General features: G+C 39.1%; 1 protein-coding gene across 2 annotated transcripts in view; it reads right to left on the reverse strand.

The window, feature by feature from the left end:
• Nucleotides 1-17,980, reverse strand: part of slu7 (SLU7 homolog, splicing factor) — a 57,065-nt gene extending 39,085 nt beyond the window's left edge. The window contains exons 1-4 of one of the 2 annotated variants that reach the window (XM_020533091.2): nt 17,854-17,980; nt 11,427-11,632; nt 2,351-2,504; nt 1,716-1,796 (exon numbers count right to left, since the gene is read on the reverse strand). In XM_020533091.2, coding sequence (XP_020388680.2) covers nt 1,716-1,796; nt 2,351-2,504; nt 11,427-11,599 — 408 coding nt within the window. In that variant the 5' untranslated portion in view covers nt 11,600-11,632; nt 17,854-17,980. Of the gene's footprint in view, nt 1-1,715; nt 1,797-2,350; nt 2,505-11,426; nt 11,633-15,965; nt 16,597-17,853 lie in introns of those variants that run through there. The other variant, XM_048603787.1, reaches the window with a different exon arrangement.
• Nucleotides 17,981-18,749: the final 769 nt, after the last annotated feature.

Consider the following 18,749-nt stretch of genomic DNA (forward strand, 5'->3'; position numbering starts at 1 on the left):
GTCACCACTGCACTCTGCTGCCTTACAGTCGAACCCTACCTCAACCATCTGCCACCAAGGCTTACAGTACACCTCTCTCAACACTGCATCTGCATCTTTCCTCAATGGCTCTCACGCACATCAGACTACTAACTCTTCCTGCTAACTGTGCTTTCTCCTCACTTACTTGGAACACCTCACCACCTTTCCTGCACCAGCACTAACAGATGTGCCAAACACTTTCTTCTCACTCAATCTGTCCCTTTGTGGCACCTCAAGGGAAAGTGGTCTACAATAGGGCAGACAGGGTAAAGATGAGTGAAGAGGTGTCTGACATCCTTCTTCCCATCCTCTTCGAGGAAAGAATCCTTGAACTCTCAGGAGAATATTGTGACAGATCACATGGGGATGCAGAGACCTCCACATTTCAGCAACCATATAGGATTCATTGCGATGGGCTTGGTTGCTCCACTATTACGATCATTATAAACGTATTCTTAAGATGCTCAAAGTTTTTGCAGAGGTCGGAATCCAAGATGTTGCTATTCTGACAGGAAATTCAAAGTTAGTTTAAACAGTAAAGCATACCTTCACAATGATTAATCTTTTGCATGATGGAAAGCTGAATGACATGGGCAATGGCAAGTCAGTTTGGAAAACATGGCGACAAACAGAAAAATGAGATTCATAAGGTTGAGGGGAAAAAAAAAAGTCTGATTTCCCACTGAAGATTTTAATGGCGAGATGAGAATCAAACGAGTGTCAAGGAGCCAATTTGCACACATTAACATCTCATTTTTACTTAATCTTATATTTACATTCGGTTTGCAATTTTCTCCCAAGTACTTGTAAGAAACTAGACAGCGACAATATCAGACATGAAAGTCTGAGTGGGTACCTTGAGCATGGAATATTGAGAGTGGTAGCACATGAGCTTTGATGGGAGGAATGTACAGGCAGAGAGTGAATGTAAACGGCAGAGTGAAAAGATGGTAGCTCTTACCCTTGCAAAGCAGGAAAAGTTATTAATGCTTTGTGGCATTGCTGCATGTTCTCCCAGATCATGGGCATCGGATTGACCAGAAAGTTACTTCAGACCAGGCTGACAGAATGTGTAGGATTTAAGTGTAGCAGCCTCAAGCATTTTGCCACAGGCCTGCACACAATACTGCAACAGTAGTATTGTGAAGGCATGGTGCATATTTAATGAAGCGAGCAGGATAAAATTAGATAAGAAAAGTTGCCAGGGCAAAGGAGGGAAAAGCTCCATGAAACTCTTTGAAATTGACATTTAGCTGATTTTGAGGTAAATTCAGCCCTAACAAAATTTAAAATGCAAAAGAATTCTACCTAGAGTTTTCTATCCTTTTAACTCCATTACAATTTACGAATATTTCAGCAAAACTGCTGAGGTAAAATCTATTAACATGGATTAGAATTTCACCCATTACAATTTTTGCAAGAAAATGACCTCAGTTGATGCGGTTCAAAAAAAAATCTTCCTTTATTAGTTAGATTTTCAGACTATTTCCCCATTTCACAAGTGTTTGGCCCCACAGTCACTCTGAAATATCCGAAAGCAATAAATCTAAACAGATTATTTCTAGAAATACTGTACCTAAATAAGTCATTTCTCCTTCTTAGGTACCTGCTGCAAAGAAGTATTGGAAGGAGTAGCCCCAGAAAATAACTTACAGAAACAGACAACCAACTCCTGGAAGGTGACAGTCACTTACTTCCATGCAATCCTTTTTCCCATGTGTTAATGCTCCACAGTTTTCACATGCACCTCTCCTGTACTTGGTGACAGCAGGACCCTGAGTAAGACAATATACATCATCATCATTCTTTGGTCCATTTCAATTTTGAATGCACACTTATGACATCATAAAACATAACTTAGGTCAAAACAAAATTAGCAAAATAGTTCACAACTGATTACTGTTAACAGTGTTATTGATTAACGTGATATATTTTAAGAGGCGAAAATAGGCAATTTGCATGTGCTCTTAGTTCCCGCTGCTCTAATACACAGAACATACAAATTAGGATTAGGAGTTGGTAACTCAGCCCTTTGAACCCACCGACCGTTCAATAAGATTATGACCAATCTGATTACTTCACATTCCTGTCTACCTTCCTTACCAGATGGTCGAAGTTTCTTCCATTGATTTCTTTTTACTGAAGAAAACTCTACAGTCAGGTCATATATTAAATTACTTTGAGCATTCCAAAAACATTATACTCCCTTACGTAACAAAAAAATGAGTAAACCCTGTATGTTTTTGTGGGTTTTGAACTTTATTCACTTTTTAAGAAATTATAGAATTAAAAATCTCAATAGAAACAAATTTAAGCACACTCTACATACCTCTTTTACACCTTTCTTGTACCAGTCTCCAATTGAATTGAATTTTCTCTCCTTTTCAAGTTGTGGCCTTTGGTGCTTGAGTGTAGGTCTTTTGGAAGGATCGATGTACCAAGGTACAGATGATATATACTGAGGAATGTGTGGGTTGATATCTCTACAAAGTAGTAAGCGAAAACAAAAAATTAGTTTAAATTTTGATAGTTCACATTTGGTTTCAATCTTGAGTTTTTGCCAATCAACATGGCATTGCAATTAAAACTTTGAACCATGTTGGGAGTTATCAATTCTCATTATGAGAACTTCACCATTTATTATCCTGATTTCACTACAGCATAGATGAAAATGTTCAGCGTGTTATTAAAGTATTCTTTTGAAAAACTTGATCTTTCGTTTGAAACCTGCTTAACAAAGTAACTATTCCCAAAGTGAATTCGGCACATGGGATAGCCTTTCACGGAAAACTCAGTACAAATACTGCAAGTATCTCTCCTGTAGGCAACTATGCAACAGGACAATAGGTGACACAACTGCAATTCTTTATAACAAATAAATCAGCCCATGACCGTGCACTTTGGATTTTGCAATCCTACAAATTGTGTAAACTGCTTTCACCCATCGTTACTTGGAAAAATTTATTTACTTAATCCTAATTGTTGCAACGTTGGGTACAGTATTTGTGGATTGGAAAGCAGGAAGTTAGAAATTGATTCAGAGATAGTAAGAACTGCCGATGCTGGAGTCAGAGATAACACAGTGTGAAGGGCCCCGACCCGAAAACGTCAGCTTCCCTGCTTCTCTGATGCTGCCAGGCCTGCTGTGTTCTTCTAGCTCTACACTGTCTTATTTATATTAGAAATTGATGTTGGTAAAATAATGGGGCGTGGGGGGGCGGGAAATAGTGTTTGGTCCCTTTCAAAGATGCTGTTTTTTTTTAGGCTTGGAGATTAAAAAGAAATGTCTGCAGGCAGCAGCAGATGCAGAGAGTTCTTGAAATTGAAACATTGTATCAAGAGTCTTTACTGTTAGCAGGCAAAGCAGCATTTTCAGCAAGACAACAGGTTTTTGACTTTAGCCAATTAATTTAAACCAGGCTCTAGATACCAAAGCCCAATTAAATTTAAATCTGATGGTTTTTGACAACCTCTGACCAATCCTATTCTAAGAAATTAATAGGTCGTCAAGGGTATAAAGGAAGAGGACATTTGAAAATTGGTGTGAGAGTCAATTGTCATTTGCCAAGAGAACAGCTGTCAGCTCTAAAATAAAGAATCACTGGCTCTCAGAGTAAGCACCATCTAAATAAAAAAAGGTACTAAAGCACTCTTAGCTAATATTCCGGACATGGAGGAAGGCATTCCTGACTGAAGGACTGCAGAGAAGGCAAAGAATATTCTGGAAGACTTATCCTGACTGTAACTTCAAGGAGATTAAGTTTTAATTTTCTTTATAACTTGGTTTATATAAGTGAGATTTGTATCTATTAGAACAGCAAACCATTAGAATTTTGTTTTATTTGGGAATAGTTAGTAATTAAGGGGGAATTGTTCTGTTTGTTGGTAGTTCTGTTAATTTGTTAGCTGTTAGTTAAATAAATTGTTACTTGTAGATTGTAGACTGACTGTCAAGAATTCATTTCATTTTATTTCACCTCTCCTTCATAACAGGCTGGGAGGTAAGAGGCAGGTTATACCACTTCTCACATTTGCTTTAACAGATTATGAGGTTAGGTGAGCTTCTCTGGGGTTTCTGGTTTTAATTATTAGAAGGTTTCAACCTCCTCTCTGTAACAGATTGGGAGCTTGATCCGGGATCTGGCTAGTTGGTGCGCGGGATCTGAACAGATTTGGATGAACTCGAACAGATTTGGGGTATGAAAGGTCCCAGCAGATTTACACAGACCTGGGTGAGAAGTGGAAAATCTGCTTAATTTCAGTGTGTTGTGGTTGGTTAAATCAAAAGTGGGGGAAAATGGCTCTTAACATTGCTAAACAGATTCAGAGGTTTGAGGATGCTTCCCAAATTTGTCAACTTTAGAAAGACAGAGGAAGGATATATTTTCAGACTTAACCAACAGGCTAGATTTGGGGTTAACTAGGGATAAGAGGAAGGCTGAAGTTGTAAAGGAGTTAATCAAGCATTTAACTATACCAGAGAAACAGGAAAGTGCAATGGAGTTAGAAAAAAAAATAAACTGAAAATTAGACAATTGGAGTTAGAGAAAGAAAAAAGAAAGTATGTTCTGGTTGGAAAAGATGAAGCTGGAATTTGAAGCAAAAAAAAACTTCAAATAGGAGAATTACAAGACAGAAGTGAGGGTGACTCATCATAGCCAACAGCCTAGTAGGGAGATATACAAATATGACAGTACCAAACTTTGATGAAAAAGATGTAATAGCTTTTTTCATTTCCTTTGAGAAATTGGCTAGGCAGATGGACTGGCCAGAGGATACGTCACTAATGTTAACTCAGACCAAATTGGTAGGCAGAGCTAGTGAGAGTTTGCAGTGCTGTCAGGGGAGGTATCAGGAGACAATGAAGGAGTAAAACAAGGTATTTTGAATGCCCATATATTTGGTACCAGAAGCATATAGACAGCAGTTCAGAAATATAAGGAAGGAACCAGGTCAGACACTCAAAGTTTGAAAGAATTAAATATAGCAACTTCGATGCGTGAGACCATTAAAGATAGAAAAGACACGTGAGGATCTTCCAGCAACTATTCTGCTGGACGAGTTCAAAAACTCACTTCCAGAAATGATAAGAACTCATGTTGAGAAACAAAGTTAAAACGGTGAGAAGAGCTGCAGCGATGACGGATGAATATGCATGGTGCACAAGTCGAAATCTAGCTTCTAATAGCAATTTCATTCCAAAAGAGAGAAATTGGGAAAAAGGGAGATTCTTCAACAAAAACGAAAATAAGTAGATCACACTGAACAGTTTATCACATGCGAATGAAGAAACCCAAGAGGGTGAAAAAGAGGCAAAAGGCCTCAGGTGTTTCCACTGTAATCGAGGAGGACACACAAAGTCACAGTGCCGGTGGTTAGAGAGGCACTGGGAAAAAGGATGTGGTAAAAGAGGCTAAACCAGTGGGATTAGTTGAGATAGTGAAGAAAATCCCAAGAGAAGTAGAGGAGCTGCAGTACAGTGCACAGCCTAGTCGTGGGCTAGACAGTAAAATAGTGCCTGATCTCTTCAAAGATTCACTCTGTCGGTAAGGTTTGCTCATGTAGAATAGGGGGAGCAGGTAAAGAAGTTACAATACTGAGATGCAGAGGTTGATCAGTCTCTTCCTATTAAGAGATGAAAGTATTTGCACTCTTTCTGAAATGTTACGAGAGAGTGATAATCTGTGGAATCAATGGAGAAAGATTTGGCGTTCCCGTGTCCGGTAAGGCTAGAAAGCCCAATCAAGACTGGGGAAGTGACACTGAGAGTGATTGAAAGACTATCTATTCCAGGAATACACAGTTTGTTCTTGGAAATGACCTAGCCAAATCAAATGTGGGAGTGACACCCCTTGCAGTGGAGAAGCCAAAAGAAAACCACAGAACTGAGACGTTAAAAGAAAAATAGCCTGGAATTTTTTCCAGACTGTGCGGTGACAAGATCCCACAGTCATAAGTGAAACCAAAGGCAAAGGAGCTGAGAGATAGTAGGAACTGCCGATTTCTGGAGTCGGAGATAACAAGGTGTAGAGCTGGATGAACACAGCAGGCCAGGCAGCATCAGAGCATCAGCTTTCCTGCTCTGATGCTGCCTGGTCTGCTGCGCTCATCCAGCTCTACACCTTTATCTACGAAGGAGCTGAGGTCCAGTTAGCTGACATCCTGGTTGGTGAAATGGTAAATGAAGAACCTAAGAAGGTAGAGGATCAGGCAGAGGTGTTGATTTCTGAAAGACTAATGGAGTTACTACAAAAAATGAGACAATAAAAGATTTCTCATAAGACCTACTCAGAAAAGGAATCAATGTATTCCAGAATGTTATGACCTTAAGTTTCAAATCCTAAGGCACAAATGGAGACCTTGGCAGGTTAGTGCATAGGAGAAATGGGCAGATGTTCAACAGACTGTGCTGGAAGTGTTGCGGGGAGCACACAAATTACTGTAGGAGGTCATCTGAGTGAGGATGACTCTGGCCAAGACACAGAAGCATTTCTATTGGCTAGATTACATAAAGATGTGGTTGAATTTCGCTGTACCATCGTACATGTCAGATGGTAGGAAAGCCACAGCCAGTAATAAAACCAGCGCCTTTGATGCCAATTCCCACATTTGAAGAACCTTTTATGTGGATTATGATTGATTGTGTAGGTCCCCTCCCTGAAACCAAAAGTGGGAACCAGTATTTAATTACCATAATGGATGGGTCTACCAGATTTCAGGAGGCAATTCCATTATGGAATGTCAAAGCAAAAAAGTTATGGAGGAATCGCTTGTTTTCTTTACCCATTATGGACTAGCCAGGGAGATTCGGTCAGACCAAGGGTCCAATTTTACTGCCAAACTATTTGGTGGTCATGGATAGTTTAGACATCTAACTTTAAATCAAGTGCATACCATCCTGAATCCCACGGAGCATTCGAAAGGTGGTATGAGACCCTAAAGACCATGCTGAGGGCTTATTGCCAGGATTATTCAAATGATTGTGATAAAGGTATCCCATTTATATTATTTGCTATTAGAGATGCTCCAAATGAATCAACTCTGTTTAATCCATTTGAATCGATATTCAGACATGAAGTAAGATGGCCTTAAAACTAATTAAGGAAAAGTTGATAGGTCTGAAGTCAGAGATCTCACAGTTGAATTATGTATCTGAGGTGAGAAAGATTAAACAGAGTAGGTGAATTAGCTAGACAACATCTGACGGTGGCACAGCAGCTAATGAAGCAAGGAGCAGATACGAAATCCAAAATTCGTATGTTTGATCATGGGGATAAAGTATTGTTGCTGTTACCAGCGGTAGGAGATCCCTTCAAAGCAAGGTTTAGTGGTCCCTATCAGATTGAGAAGTTAAATCAGGGGAATTATCTGGTAAAGAAGTCATAAGAAAAAAAATTTATCGGGTATGTCATGTGAACATGCTGAAAACTCCCTATGAAAGGGAAAGGGAACCAGAGAAACAGGTATTAGTTACTGCCATTCAGTGAAGAATCAAATCCAGGTGATTTAGATTTTGATATGCCTCAGAATAAATTAAATAATGAAAGCCCTTAAAGCATGGGATATGATAGTAAAATTGTTTGTCTCCGGAACAGAGAACTGAATTGAAAGGCTTGTCATGGCACTGAGGACATATGTAGAAATAGAGTGGGGAGCATTAACACTATAGTACATGAGGTTGACATAGGGAATGCTGTTCTAATAAAACAACACCCCTACAGGCTTAATCTCCTCTAAGCAGCACAGGTATAGAAGTGGAAGTGATACTCCAATAAGACATCATTGAGCTGATGTGTGGAAACAGTTGGACAAGCCACTTACATCATAAAGTTGGACTTACTTTGTGATTACTGGCAAGTACCTCTGTCAGAGATAGCGAAAGTGGTTTCTGCTTTTGCAACCCCAAATGGGCTATACCAATTTAAAGTAATGCCTTTGGAATAAAAGCACCAGCCACACTTCAAAGACCTATGAACCGAGTTATGGCAGGAGTGACTAATTGCGCCATTGATATAGATGACATAGTGATCTTTAGCTATTCATGGACAGAACGCATGGCACATTTGACGGAGCTCTTTGAGAGACTACGGAAAGCAAAGTTGGTTATAAATTTGGCAAAGATAGTATTTGCAAAGGTGGAACTGACATTCCTAGGACACAACATTGGTCATGGAAGGATGACACCACGGAACGTGAAGACGAAGGTCATTGAGGAGTTTCCAAGACCATCCTCTAAGAAGAAAGTGCTACGATTTTTTTGGACTAAGCAGGTTCTACGGGCAATTTGTACTAAACTTTAGTAGCGTGGTGGCACTGCTGTCGGATTTGTTGAAGAACAGGAAATTCCAATAGTCAGAACAATGCCAGGAGGCATTTGAGAACTTAAAAGCTGTGTTAACAACCACACCCGTTTTAGCCACACCCAATTTCTTAACTCTTTAAAGTCACTATCGACACAAACGACGTAGATACTGGAGCTATGTTGTTACAGTCAGAGGATTGTGGAAAGGCCAATCGTCTATTTTTCAAAGAAACTCAATATCCACCAGAGAAAATATTCAACCATTGAAAGTGTTATTGAGTTTTTGGTACTGGCCTTACAACATTTTAACATTTACATTGCAAACAATATATCTGAGATGGTTGTGTATACTGATCACAACACTTTGTCATTTTTGGAAAGATTTAAAGACAAGAACACAAGACTATTTCATTGGAGTCTTAAGTTACAAGAGTTTAATTTAACAGACTGTACATGTTGGGGTTGTGAAAATGTTACTGCAGATGCGTTATCGCAGGTTTTAAAAGGAAAATATCTATATAAGATAGAAATGGGTAGTGTTCAATATTTTATTGATGTGTGTACATAGAATTAGTATGAAACGTGTAACTCTAGATTAATGACCTATGGATCTGGCAATATTGGTATTAAGGCTCTGGAAAAATGCTATTTTTTTTCATCATGTTGGTTCTTCCTTTCTCAAGGGGGAAAAGTGTTACGAAGTTGGGTAGAGCATTTGTGGATTGGAAAGCAGGATGTTAGAACTTGGTGGTGGGGTTTGGGGGTTGGTGGGAGAGAAGTGTGCGTGGTCCCTCTAAAAGATGCTGTGTTTTTTCTAGGCTTCGATTAAAGAAAAATGTCTGCAGATGTACAGAGTTCTTGAAATTGAAACATGATATCAAAAGGCTATACTCTTAGCAGGCAAAACAGTACTTTTAGCAAGACAACAGGTTTTTGAGTTTAGCCAATTGATTTAGACCAGGCCCTAGATATCAAAGTCCAATTAAATGTAAATCTGATTGTTTTGACAACCTCTGACCAATCCTATTCTAAGAAATTAATAGGTCATCAAGGGTATAAAGGAAGAGGACATTTGAAAATAAGTGAGAGTCAACTGTCATCTGCCAAGAGGACAGCTCTCAGCTACAAAAGTCATTGGCTCTCTCAGAAATCTCTAAGCTGTCAGAGTAAGCACCATCTAAATAAATGTACTATGGCACTCTTAGCTAATATTCTTGATACAAATTCGATGGAGAAAGGTGTTCGAGAATGAAGGACAGTGGAGAAGGCAAAGAACATTCCAGAAGACTTATCCTGACTGTAATTTCAAGAGATTAAGTTTTTTAATTTTTTTATTCACTTGTGTTTTTATAAGTGGGCCTTCTATCTATTAGAACAACATAACATTAGAATTTTGTTTTATTTGGAAATAGTTAAGGGGGGAATTGTTTGGTTTGTTAGTAGTTCTGTTCATTTGTTAACTGTTAGAGTTAAATAAATTCTAACTTGTTGTTTGTAGAATGACTGACTGACTGTCAGGAGTTCATTTAATTTCACCTCTCCTTTATAACAGACCAGGAGGTGAGAGGGGGTTTATACCACTTTCCACATTTCCTTTAACAGATTACAAGGTTAGATGAGCTTCTCGGGGGGTTTTGACGTCTCCTCCATAATACTAATTTAAGATTAATGAAAACAAATGAAAGACATGAAGTCAAATTTTTTTGTCTTGCACTCATCAGGACTGGAATGCAAGAAACCACATTTAGAAAGGGAACACCGATTTATATAGCTTGAAAATTGGTTGGTCTATGGATCGCCTGGAGATACAACAGGAACAATTTTGTTTAACTCATTCATCAGATATAGGTGTCACTGGCTGGGCCAGCATTTATTGCTGGCCTCTAGTTGCTCTTGAAAAGGTGATGGTGATTTGCCTTCTAAAATGTTGAAGTCTGTTTGCCATAGGTAGACCCACAATGCTGCCAAAGACACTGTTCCAGGATTCTGACACAGCAACACTGAAGGATTGGTAATATATTTCCAAGTGAGGACCGTGTGCAGCATGAATAGGAATTCGCAGGTGGTGATGTCCCCATCTGGCTGCAGCTCTTACCCTGCAAGATGGTTGCGAACATGGGTTTGAAAGGTGCTATGTCAGGAACCTTAATGTCTGCAGCGCATCTTGTAAATTGTATGTAGTGCTGCTACTAGGCATCAGTGGTGGAGGGAGAGAATGTTGGTGGATGTGATGCCAATCAAGTGGTATGCTTTGTCTTGGATGGTGTCCAGCTTTAAGCTACAAGAAAAGGTATAACTAAGGTCTGTAGAGTGTGCTCAAATTTGTTTCCATTGAGATTTTTAACTTTATAATTCCTTAAAATTTAAGGAAGGTTCAAAACTGACAAATAGAGGGTTTACTAACTTTTCATTACATTAAGGGAGTATTGTGTTTTTGGAATACTCAACAGGAAACTATTTGTATGACTGGACTATAGAGATTTCTTCAGCAAAAACAAAAAGGGAGAAATGTTAACTGGCTAGCAGGGAAGATACATTGGAGCAGGAGTAATCAGATCACTCAATTTTATTGAACGGTAGGCAAGCTCAAAGAGCTGAGTTAAGAACTCCTAATCCTAAATTTGTATGTTCTGTGTAATGGAGTAGTGGAAACTAAGAATACATATATAATTTGCCTACTTTTGCCACTTGAAATATTTCAAGTTAATTAATAGAACAGTTAACTGTAGAGAGTCACACTTGTTAACTTTGCTGCAGTTGCACCCAGAGGGGAATACTCCATCACTATCCTGACTTGTGCCTTTATAGATGATGGGCACACTTTGAATTCAAAGGCAAGTTACTCACTGAAGATTTCCTAGCCTCTGTCTGCTCTTGCAGCCACAGTACTTAGGGGCTATGGAGACTGCCCAATTCTAGCTATATTCCCCATGGCAATACACTGACCAACCCAGGTTTTCCTGCCTGATCTGAATTCATTCAGCGGCCAAAATATTAACATCTAACAGCTATTGATCAATTTCCATCTCCAATTGTGTGGCTCCGAGGGAAGTGAAATCAGCTGACCAAGAACAGAAAATATTGAAATAGAAATGGTACCTACTTTCCTTCTTCATCCACTTCAGCTGGTGCATTTCCAAGCTTTCTCTGCTCTTCTAATTCTTTCTTCTTCCTCCAGTCTTCCCTTGTCATTTTTTTAGGTTCATCTAAGCCCACCATACCTGACGACTCTTCAGAATTAGCTGGATTCTTGCTCTGCACACTCCTAGATTCCATTGTGTCTTGATTTTAGGACTTTGTAATCTTAATCTGTGAATGTCAAAAGAAAAGCATTGATTATAGATAAAGTCGCTCAAATTTGGAGTTTCAAAAAAATGCATTTCACGAAAAATAAATATTTCAATTAAAATTAAGTGTACCCATATTCCCACTTCCTTTTCATTTTTATGCAAAGGAATAGGCACCACTGATTGTAGGCTGGCAAAGTATCACTGCCAGCTGTCATGGATCAAATGTATGTAGTCTCTTACTATCCACTTCTATGCTTTGTATAGAAGGAGATGTGCTTTTCCTACCCTTTGAGGGTGTACCCAAACTAAATAATATAGCTGCTAATTTTTGAGAGTTTAAAATAAAGCAATCTATTCTCTCACTTACTGTAAATTAAAAAATGCATTCTCATACACTTACAACAAGATTAGACACAGCTAAGGTAACACTTTTACAACTACTTCAAATTAAGGTTTACAGTCTCCAGCATCCCACACCAACAGGGTTGGTTCTCTTCAATCGAGTTGGAGCTTTAAAGTTGAAATGAACAGAAGAGTTTTCAACAGGTTCTTGTAGTTGAATTTCTACATGGTTGATTCTTAGGTGAGTTTTAACTGGAGCTGGTTACATATTTTGGTTGCCTGATGGCCTACTGCTCATTTCAGAGCTTGACTTAGTCTGGCTAAACTAGTTTTGATGGCTTCAGTCGTCTCTCAGCAACATGCATTGCCAAAATTCGCCATAGATTCTTAGATAGCATCTTCCAAACAGATGTTCAACGACAGCACTTACATGGAAACATGTAAGTTCTCCTCCAAGCCACTCATCACTCTGTTGGAAATATATCACCGTTCCTTCACTATTGCCAGAGTCAAAATCCTGGAATTCTCTCCTTAACAGCATTGTAGGTCTACCTACAGCACATGGACTGCAATAGTTGAAGAAGCCAATTCACCACCACCTTTTCAAGGGCAACTAGACATGGGCAATAAATGCTGAGTAGCACTGCCCACATCCCACAAGAATTTTAAAAAAAAAAGCTCTTAGGCTTGAAATTCACTCCTACATACAAAAACACTTAATGTGGCAAAATTAAATGACAATAAAGAAGCTTTGAAGTAAACTAAATTATATCGACTTATGTATAATATCACGGTTGGTTGGCTCGCCGAGCTGGGTAACGAAACATCTGTGGAACAACAAACCATCTCGGAGAGCCAACCACCCACAACCCGAGCTACAAATTTACTCCAAAACCTTAGTGTATATATAATATGCCCAAAAAAAATCATTTTTCATCTTTCAATCTTCATAATTCTCTCAAATGAGCTACAGTTTTCCTCCCTCATAAATATGAGCTACACATATGAACTGCATCCACTGTAATCAATGCATCTCAAGTGCAAAGCTACTGCTTGACTTTATTATCTTCTACATATTCATTCTTTACTACTCGGATGTTTTAATCATCCACAGCAAGCTCTAATGTATGTTTAAAGGCTGTTACGAAGAAACAAATGACACTGAATAGCCTGTCAAAACATAAGGTTTGAGTTATCTCAGCCATCTTAATATGATACCAGGGAGATATTCCTAAGTGAATATAAAATATCTGAGCCATAAATCAGTGAAGGGCATAATCATGAATAAATATCTGAAAAGTTTCATCCAAGCCTTTACATTTTCTTCTTCCCTTCCTCATCTTATAGTACTGTTTATTTTTCTCCTCACATTATAAACAGATTCATTTTCCACCCCCCCACCCCCACTTTATTCACTCCCTGTCAAACACTGCAAGAATTCCCAGCTCCACAGTATTGTCTTGCACCATCAGTTAACAATACATGTTAACAGTATCAGAGTTGATTTATTGTGCTTGTTTCCTTGCCTGTCAAAAACAACGCATTTTTTTCCATTTCTAATTAGCTACTCTTGTTTCCCAGGTACAGTTATATTGGCCAGTTCATACTCAATAGAAAGGCCAATAATACTCTAGAGGTAACAAAACCACTCATGCAACCAGGATCAGATCATGAAGAAAAACTCATCATTGAACCATATGACTAAATATGCACTGACACTCACTGACGAAACTAAATGACACACCATTTTCATAGGTAGGGAGGAGCCATGCACAGAATGGACCAATCAAACAAACCGAGATCAAACCAATAGCATATTTTAAACTTTTGGTACAGTTCGATTAAATTAGATTTCAAAATAAGGCAAGTTTTACACTAGCTTTTTGATGGGTGGGTTATCGTGTCCATCTTTATGTAAGGTAGTAATTCATTGCTCAGTGTTTGCAGCTCCAATGAGTTAACCTTAATGAGATTCCTGGCCCAAATGTAGACAGAAAAAGGAAGTGAAATTTCTACATGAAATTTAGTACCTCTTCTGCTCATGCTTCACTGATGTTCACCTCCAACTCAAATGAATTAGCCTATCCACAATCTGTAACTAATTATTTTGTTTTCCCTTTCACAAGTTGAGAAATGTTCCAGAGATATAGATAACTTGCATTTATTATCATTAACATAAAGACATCCTAAGGCACTAAATAGGCTCAAAAGAGGAAAGAATTCCATTTATGTCTTACAGTAATTGGACAAGCTGGACAGAGAAACAAACTGGAAGGGCATGTATGAGAAAATTAGATGGGGGTTACATGCTAAAATTTCAAATCAAGGGAAATGAAATACCAGAGTGTGATATAAAAATAAGGTGAGAAAGAAAGAAGGAAACATAGATGAAAGTGTTGAAAACAAGTGGAATGGGGGAAGATAGGGATGTGGGGGAGTTGGCAATGTGTGCCTAGAGAAACAATTTCAAACCAGTGGAAGCATGAAACAAGACCTGCCTGTTGAAGTGCACATGCAGTTTCCAGATTTTGCAGAAGGCAGCACTGAGAGGAGCAGGCAGCAAGTATTAAAAAAAACGGTTGACAATTTTCGGTGCAACCAGACATCTCCATAAATACCAGACTTCAAACCCAATAGATTAGTAACCTCTCAATCTACTACATCCATTTGCATAGCAACTAGAAGGAGCAAATTAACTTTAGTAGGCAAGCCCTTTCAGCTCACTATGGCAAATATCTGCAACACATTAATCTGTATTGAGATTTAATTGTACATATATATATAGTAAAATGCGGACTATCAAAACTTTAACTTCCATCAGTGTTATAACCAAGATCTTACATGGACTAAAAAATGGTTTTAGAGAGAAACAAATACTGACCTAAAATGGCTGACACGATAACCTGACTACAGACTGAGCCAAGTCCAGGACCTATGTGGTATAATAAAAATAGTCTACACTGAAATTGCCATTATCATCTAAATACATCAAAATCAGGCAACCGAGTCTGCATCAAGAAATTAAACTCTGCTTTAATTCACATGTGCACCATAATTTGGCACACTGGACATGAAAGGTTGCCTTTGCTATTGCCAGCTTGGAGAGGCAACAGGGGGCCAGACTTCAGTATCTATAAACAAACCCTACTTCAAAAGCTATGTTAAAGCTGCAGGAAAGAGAAAGAAAACAGATTCTTTAGCAAGAACTTGAAGACATTCTCGCTCTCGGTTCTCTGATCACCCCAAAAATAGCCCCAGTAAAAAAGCAAATTCTGGAAACAACCACTCATCAAGAATTCAAAGATTTCTATAAACTTCATCACTGCACAAGATACCCATCAACAATTACACATCTGTAGTCTCAGGTTAGAAATCTAACACTGCCAACAAATTTTAAACAGTTAACCCTTATTCTTCTTTTGTGTGTTAGACAATCTCTACTTTTGAAACTTACTACTTATACTTGTGTATGCTTGAAGTCACGCTATTTTTTCCCCATCAGGGTTAGTCAGTAATAAAATTCCTATTTCTTTCACTTAAGGAAACCTTGTAATCAGCTCCTTCATTTTGATCTAGTTAATCCGATCTTTAGTTGCAGTGTGATCACTACACGCTAAAAAATAAATAACTATTTGTTGTGACTGAATAACTGAGTAGGTGTTAAAAAGATAGGAGCCAAATTATACAACTCCACATCTAGTAGTGATAAAATGGTGACTAAAATGACAGCTTATAGTTTGCCAGGCTAATACCATCTATTCATTGGGGAAACTGTCAGCAAAGAAACATTTAACCTTCAGCCAGACTGACCAACCAGGGATTTCAGACGTGTGTATGAAACTAAGGTCCGTTAATGATGCAGATGAAAAGGAATCCTAACAAAATGAAATGATGCTTGATATTCTGGAAACTAGTTACTTATTTAGACCATAAATGAGAGAGATAGAAATGAAGATGTATAATTTCACAACATACAGTACATTCAGAGTTGTGTTTTTTGGTTTATTTACCAGATTTATAAGTCTCAAACACCATCATCACCATCCTCGGTTATGTCCTGTCCCTCCTGCAGGGCAGTCCCAGGTAAGGTGGTAAAATAGTTATACACAGTCAGGAGGAAGTTGCCCTGGGAGTCCTCAACATTGACTCCAGATCCCCATGAAGCCTCATGGCATCAGGTCAAATGTAGGCAAGGAAATCATCTGCTGACTAACATGTACAGAGCCCCATTAGCTGATGAATCAGTACCCTGGGTGGGGGATTTCTGTGTCCATAAAAATTAGCTCAGCAGTAGCACCACTGATTGAATTGGTCGAGTCCTAAAGGACATTGCTGCCAACCTTATCCTCACCAATCTGCATACCGCAAACACATCTGTCCATGACAGTATCAGTAACAGCACGCATTGCACAGTTCTTGGGAAATGAATTCCCACCTCTACATTGAGAATGCAGGGTGTCCTCGAAAAGTGTAATTTATATTGAATGGCATGTTGTGGAACTTTTTCCTCTAGTAATAATGTTAATACAGGGGATAAGGACTGTTAAATTCACCCATTCAACTCATATCCTAGCAATTTCTCCCATAAATAAAGTAGGGACAGGGACTATTGATTAAAGAAATGTTGTACTTCATACGTAGCAGCTATACATATACCATACTTCAATATCCACATTTGCAATTGTCACTGGTCACTAGGATCACAAGGTCCTTATGCAGTGAAATCCAAATTACAGCGATACAAACTGAAGCACACCAACATAAATCCAGGGTATATTTTGCTCTTCTCACACTCCAGAACAGAAGAAAGGAATAGTTTTAACACAATGTTGCCAATTCAGCAGCACTCTTCTGACTGGTCCGTATACTTTCACTCAATACCTCAAAATGTTTACATCCATACTTCACCCTGTTCCCCTGCTCTGTGATTTAGGCCTCTACTGCATAATGACTTGCATGTAGCCCTGCCATGATTCTAGACTACCTGTCTTACAATGGCTTGGACGTACCCTGACAGCTGCAAAGCACTGTGATGCCAACAGCATAGGTTCATTTCCTGCACCTGCTGAGGTTACCATGGAGGACACTCCTTCTCAACCTCTCTCCTTACCTGAGGTGTAGTGGCCCTCAGTTTAAATCACCACCCATCATTTTTCTCCAATGAGAGAGCAGCCCTAGTCTAGTAAAACTACAGTGTCTTGACCTGACCCATCTATACTGATCTGCCGGTCACACCACAGTTCTGGCTATTTTTGTCACTTCCTACCCAGTATGCTTTGATTGCTTGGCATCAAGTGTCCAGGCACTGATTCTTTAAAACAGCAGGTCCACAATGTATGATGCAAATTACGAGTTGTACTCGACATAGAGACACAACAATGCGAGGGGTGGAAAATATTACATTTAGTTCATCTAAAAGTCAGCAATCTGAGTGCAAGACAACCTATATCACAATGACCGATATTGCTGACCCACTGTACATGTCGTGTGGCACTATCACTGTGGGAAATAGGATAAACTACAGAACAGATCCAGCAACTCAAAACTGGGCATCCATGAGGAGCTGTGGGCCATCAACACCAGCAGAAATGTACTCCAACACAATCTGCCTCCACCCCATTCATCGTCACCTACACACATATACATGCCCTAGGCACAGCGAGGGCCATTCCCCGCACCCGACCCTCAGGAGGAAGACGGTGAGGCCGAAGCCCGCTGTCTCCTGTCTCGTTCGCCGAGAAGAGGCGAGTTTGTCAGCCCAGAGCCTCCCATGGCAACAGAGTCGGCACCCAGTCCGGTATCATCGGGTAAACAAACCGGTCCCGTTTGGAACTGACAGGTGTTACTGCTAAAGCTGACGTGCAGTAAATTTCACTCTCAGCCGAAATATCCACTCACCCATCCACCCAGCCTCGTAGTAAACAAGGCCCCAGATTTGACTTCCGGCAGTTCCGCGCAGCACTCCGTCAGAGAGATAGGACGTGCCCACATCCGCCATCTTTATTTCACAACGAGGCTGGGTACAACCATCATCCCGGAAGCTGCGACGTAGCCACCTTTCACTGGAATAGACACGTGAATTTTGTTTTTCTCTCCATAGATGTTGCTAGACCTGCTGAGTTTCTCGAGCACTTTTTTTGATCTCCAGTATCCACCGTTCTTTATTTTATTGTAGCTGAAAAGTAATGTCGGTTCTTTTGGATTAAGCGCATATTTTGGGTTAACACTTGTCATTTACATTTTACAAAATATCCACCATGGAGGAATATCATTACATACGAGCGTAAATCCATACGGCAGTGAATTTTCATCAAGGAGTTAAAACCAGCATAGCAGCACTTAGTTTCTATATCCAGTCACCAGCAATAAAATGAAAATACAATCATGATTCCAATTAGTAATGAAAACTCTGTACCTAGATATCACCTTACAGTTTGAGGCAGAAGTGAGTGTAGTTGTTATCACTAAGGGGAAGTTGCTGGGAAAGCTGAAAGGCCTGAATGTAGATAAATCATTGAGACCAGATGGTATATGGTTTAAAAAAAGGCCTACTGAGAAATATTTTCACTCTGCACTGCTAGTAACACAATTGATGTAACAAGAATAACATGTTTTATAAAATAATAAAATATCCCATGGCATTGCTTAAGCTCATTATATATAAGCATGATGCCTGAAGCAAATTTGACTTACAGGAAATATGCATTGTAACAGAAGCTGACTATTATTGATGGTGAAAGATGGGTTTTATTGTTGTCATCATGAAAGTTAATTAGAGTAAAAGGATCAAGGTA

Source organism: Rhincodon typus, chromosome 12, assembly GCF_021869965.1.
Source record: "Rhincodon typus isolate 14 chromosome 12, sRhiTyp1.1, whole genome shotgun sequence".
Lineage (NCBI taxonomy): Eukaryota > Metazoa > Chordata > Chondrichthyes > Orectolobiformes > Rhincodontidae > Rhincodon > Rhincodon typus.